The sequence below is a fragment of the Rhagoletis pomonella genome, unplaced genomic scaffold, assembly GCF_013731165.1.
Source record: "Rhagoletis pomonella isolate Grant_MI unplaced genomic scaffold, Rhpom_1.0 Rhpom_scaffold_00004, whole genome shotgun sequence".
In the NCBI taxonomy this organism is placed as follows: Eukaryota; Metazoa; Arthropoda; class Insecta; order Diptera; family Tephritidae; genus Rhagoletis; species Rhagoletis pomonella.
Window position 1 is genome coordinate 21,290,208 of NW_023458558.1, and position 5,732 is coordinate 21,295,939.

Below are 5,732 nucleotides of genomic sequence, written 5' to 3' on the forward strand. Positions count from 1 at the left end.
TTTTTTTTTTTATGGAGAAAATGAGCAACATCTTTCATAAAACAAAAGGCAAAAATTCAACGGTAAGTCCAAGATACTTGAATTCGCACTTTGTTTTACTGAAATTGAATGGGCTACAAAGATGTATAGATACTCAGAATTTTCCTAATAAATCTAATTAAAAAGCTTAACATTTTGATGAAATTTTGTCGAATTTTGCAAATTTTTGTACAAAGTTTAAGATTTTGACTTCTATGGCTTTTGCCAGATAACGATAATAATCGAAATAAAAACAGCCAAAGAATGCTAAGATGTCTCTACCTTATTTATATTTTCGCCACTGTACATATGTACATATGTATGTGCTAGTAAGTTTAGAAACGTTTAAAAAAAAATTTTTGACTTCAATTAAGTGTGTTGTACGTACGCGCTTAACGTCCATATGTATATATGTGTGTAGTATGTACGTATGTGCATTATTATTTTCATAGGTAACATTTAACCTAAGTAACCTATCATTACTGTAATTGCATATTTGCAATTGAATGTCGGTTTGGTCTTTCTGATAAGAAATTTTATTTAGATTATAGTTGCGTTTGGGCGCAGATAAATACGAACCGTCATGTTCAATACAAAGAAAAACTAAGAAATTATTAAAACATTTTTTCCTCGTTTACCTACATACATACATATTTACATACCAGATTTTTTGAGCAGAACTATATTAGGTGTTAAGGCTGGGAGTTTTACTTTCGAGATATCGCCATTCAAAGCAATGGTGATACATAACTCTTTAAAAGAAATGCGTCTTTGGGTCATTCAGAAATGCTTAGTGGGCAATACAGAAGATAAAGCGGACATGGTACTTTTCACAAAACTGTACAAGATCCCTGCATTGAGTCTTCGAAATGGCACTCAAAGGCTGTATGAAATTAATTGGAGTGATCTTGAGCAGCAAACCGCTGTGAAAGCGCAATACAGTTGGACCCATATTAATAAATGTTTGTATATGTGTATGTTCTCGTGGACAACATCGAATAAAAAGCGTTATCTTAAGCATGCGGACAATATCCAGAAGGGTTCTCTACCACAATTTAAGAATAAGGTTGGTGTAACCATGTGATATGTGATATAATCTTGAATATTAACACAGATGGGTGAAAACTGACTGAAGGAGTAGCTGAAGTCTTTAGCAAAGCCTCTTTGTGACAAGAAAACCGCGGTAATTACTTAGATTACTTAGATGAAAAAGGAAATCGGCTTCACTATTAATTTATGTATACGTTAATGGTCAAGCGACGCTAAATGCAATCAGCGCAAAACACATTTCGTTCAAAAATTGTCTAAGAGGCAGAGATGCAGTGGCGATGCTAGTGACGAATGGCCAGTAGAAATGCCGTTTTTAAATCGATTAATTGAGCCCTCCGATTCGATCCCTGAATTGATTCAACAACTTCGAGAATTGACATTCGATTTTTCCTCAATTGATGCATATTGATCTACGGTTTGCCCCAGAACATCTACATATGAAATGTTAAAGAAATTTGGATATGGGGCTGGTAGAAAAGAATAATGGAGCTTGACATGCACCTCCCATCTTTCCAACTTGGGAGATCAAAGACCAAAGTATTCATTGATTTGCCTCTCTTTCTCCTCCGACCACAGGACTCCTCAGGGAAGCCTCTTGAAAATAACTCCATATAAAATTATGGATAATAAAACAACAAAAACTCCAAAAATTGGAATTCCGAAGTTAATGCAGATTTTCATAACAAATGTTCCCTACTTAGTTACTCCTTTTAGACAAAATTAGAGTACGTATGCAGTTTTGCAGCAAATGTTTTCTAAAAAAGGTAATTAAGAAGTGAAATATATGTAGACTTAGCAAAAACAAAAAGACCCAAAAAACGTTTGTATTGCAAAAAAACTATGCACGTAAGCTCCGCTGTATAGTACCTAAATTTTTTAAAATAAAAAAAAAATAGTTAAATAATAGTTAATTTTGAAGTAAAACATAAAATTATTCTCATTTATAATCAAACCAAAAAAAAATTCAAAAAATTTAACCATAATCTTAAGTAGGGCTGAATTTCCACTAGGCATTAAAACACAAAAACTCGAATGACTTTGTTGGGCATTAAACAATGCCAGTGTCAGATCTACTAAGTTCCAGAACATTGGGTAATCAAAGGAAACGAAAGGATTATGGGTGAGTTTGGCAAAAGTGCTGCCCACTTAGGGTACGAAACGACATAAAACGATTGCTAAGAAATCTACAGAACGATATTATAAATCTGTATAATTAGCTATAAGGTGCCATATTTAGGTATAAAAAGGCCAAAAATTGACAACTAGAAATATAAAAGTGTCAAAAAACGTAAAACTACTTTTAATCGGAGAAGATTATTTCTTGCTTTCCCATTTACCAATAAAATAGGAATCACATTTGTAGACCAAAACAAAAGCGCAATAACAAAATAAAATAAACTTTGAGACTAAAAAATTTTAGTTGATTTGAAAGTAGAGCATACGTTGGACTTCACAAAAATTTATTGAAGAAATATTTTTATTTCTCAATGTACAATTTTGACACCTTGCGCCAAATTGAAAAGTTTGGTGCCATTTCACGTAAAATTAGTTCTCGTTTATGCCAAGGTTTGAGCCAAGTTGGCAGGCCTGAATACTGAATCATAATCGATGAAAATCATAAAATTTGAAAAACCCAATTTTTTATGAAATTTTGTTAAAAGTGTTCCGAAATTCTTGAAATAGCTGTTTATAGCGACTAAGCCGGCGGTTTGATGCAAAAGAATTACAGACTTTTTTCATACAGCACATATAGTTTCTAAGGTTAGAGAAACATTCTGATTTTACAAGCATAGTGTATTAGAATTGAAATGTAATTCGATTAGAAAATGATCATGAAAACACTAGACATAAAAAAGCAATTGGAATTCAACGTTACAATGCGTTTAGATATCTAATCTTTTCCACGATATTGAGAACTAAGTCCACTTTTTGTAGAGAATGAAGTAATGCTCGACAGATTCTCGAATTGTCTTCTAACTTTCTACCTTAGAGAAACACATTAGAATTCGACTTATTTTGTATTCGTTCCTAAATAATGTTCGCTATTATTAGCTACCCTAATGCAAGTTATTTTGTGTGTTTGATAAGGATTTAAAAATTCATCATCATCTGGTCACACTGCCTTTATGTATGTATACATAATTCTGCCCTGAAAAAAATGTTCATAAAAAAGAGACTCACCTTGTGCTTCATCAAAGTCTTTTGTTGTCATCTGAAAGAGTGCATCCAAGGGCGTTCCATTTGGCTTGCCTTTCGAATTCGAGCCATTGTTCGCCGCATTATCATTATTTGCACCACTGCCGCAGCCCGAACTATTGCTTCCCATATTATTGCCCCCGCCATTTCCAGAAGTTGAGGTATGTGAAATGCGTTCCCGATCGCGCTCACCCGTCGCCGATTGCGCCGCCCCGGTCGATGGCTCCCCCGACGAGCGGGCAATTTCCGGCGAACAACAATCGCTAGCCGCCGAACTGGAGCGCTCCGAACCACTTTCGGACGGTATCATATCCATGCCCATGTGACGCAACAGCTGCGCTTGGGCATTAAAATGCTCCTGCAATTGCCGATGATAGTCCAGCGCCAAGCGCTGTTCATAGTGCAACAGTGCTGAGGGTATAAAGGGACGCACTGGCATCGGGCCCAACAAATGATCCCAGGGGCGTACAATTTGCGCGCCCGGCAAAAGCATATGATGGGGCATGCCAGCGGCAGCCGCTGCAGCAGCGCTTACCATATCCAGCGGTTCGGTGCGTGGTTGCAACAGACCGCTGGCGCCCAACAATGGGCGCGTGGGTGTACTAGCGGCATGCTGCTGCTGTGCCGTCGCCGCTGCCAGCTGTGCGGGTGGCGAAGTGGACGTGGCTCGCTTCTCATGACCCAAAATATCAGCAATGGTAAAGCTTTTCACACCTTCAATATTCGATTTAACAGCGGTGCCTGTCGCGGCGGCATTCGCTGTTGCTGTGGTCGCGGACGTTGGTGCGGGTGGCGGTAGTGTAGTGCTGTGCGTTTGCAGCGGACTTGGTGTGCGATTCGCCGTTGACGACTCCTCCATTTCGCTGCTGGACATACGCAGGCGTTTCAGTGGTTGGAAATACTCCTCGGCGCCGGTGCGTGTCAGACCTGCAGCGGCTGCTGCTGCTGCGGCGGCGGCGGCTGCATGTTGTTGCATGAGCATTTGTTGATGCTGCAGCAGATCGATGGTGCTGCGGTGTTGTGACGGCTGTGCATGAGATGGTTGATGGTGGTGCTGGCTTTGGTGGTGGGGCAATGGGCTGGGTGCGCCACCGACGGAGATTTCTGATTCAGCAGGGCTAGCAGGACGCATGGTGAGCGGACAAAGCATGTTACGATAAGCGTACGTGGTGTATGAAGATGCTCGATGGGCGTTGGTCTACTAAAGCCGACGGATAAAAACACACCAAAAGCGAGGAACTAGAGGGCGAGCGTGGTGTGCACAGTTTCCAATATAATTTTTTCGAACTCGAAAATTTGTTCACAGTAGGTATATTTTATTTTAAAGTTAGATATTAGTTTATTGCAGGCAACACTTTGGAAATTATTTAAAGCACTGTCTTGTGTATTGTTGTTATGCCTAGTACATTACAATTAATTTTATTTTCATAAATTTATTCTATTTTTTTTTTGTTCAATGTTGCATTGCATTAACGAGCGCACGTACGCAGCAACTAGTTTCCCGACATCTAAACACGTTTGCAGTTAGCTGAGAACTGACAGCGGACAGCCGACACAAAAATTGAAATCAATCAAATTACAAATCAGTTAGTCGTACGAGTCAAGTCGCGCTGCAACAAACCTCTAACAAACGTTGATTCTCCTTAAGATTCTCTCTGATTAGCCGCCTCATTTATTTATTTTATTTTTTTTTGTTGGTGCTTCTTGCGCACAACTCAACATTTCACTTTACTCAATCAAATCGTCTGCATTCTTATATGTATGCGCCGCTATGTTTGTATGTATGTATATTTGCTTGCATGCATGCGCCTTCACTCTTCACTTGACACTACTTCTCATTGCAGTATGTGTTTGCTGTTATTGTTTTTCTAGTTTGCTTGTTAACAATTAATTTTTATGTACGACTGACTCTTTGACGGCCGACACTGCGCACTAACATCCAATCGGGCCAACCTCTCCACTCGACGTTTCGCAGGCAACTGTTCGAAACTAGATTGAAGTTTGCTAACTAGACAAGTTGATTTTCGAGTTTTTTGCCGACTCTCCCTGCTTTCAGATATATGGATATGTAGGTATATACATATGCAATTAGCGCGTTGTTGTTGTTCTTCTTATTTTCTACAATACACAAAATACATGACGAGATTTGAACTGCAATAGTGGTGGTGGCGGCTTTCGTTGTATGAGTGCTAGCACTTTGCCTGTATTTCAATTGGTTTCATTCTGATTTTTAGCCCAACACTCTCTTCGCCACTAGTCGCTCTCCTTGGTACAGCAAGCACTCGCTCTTGTAGATACATATGTACATATCTATGTATAACCACTGTAAATGTCGTGCCATTCGTGTCGTCGTGTCTTGTTTGTCGACAGTTAAACTCGACAATCAAATCTTAACTAACCAAGTGAGTAAGTGGAGATCCCGCTAACGACAATGGGCCGCCGACGATGATTGTGGCAGCAGAGTTAAT

At 39.2% G+C, this 5,732-nt stretch overlaps 1 protein-coding gene across 1 annotated transcript in view; it reads right to left on the minus strand.

Moving 5' to 3' along the window:
• The window catches only part of LOC118737212 (homeobox protein B-H1), a gene marked incomplete in the record, with an annotated part of 25,200 nt that extends 20,580 nt beyond the window's left edge, over positions 1 to 4,620 (minus strand). Inside the window, 1 exon segment of the mRNA XM_036467579.1 lies at positions 3,250 to 4,620. Coding sequence (XP_036323472.1) covers positions 3,250 to 4,414 — 1,165 coding nt within the window.
• Positions 4,621 to 5,732: the final 1,112 nt, after the last annotated feature.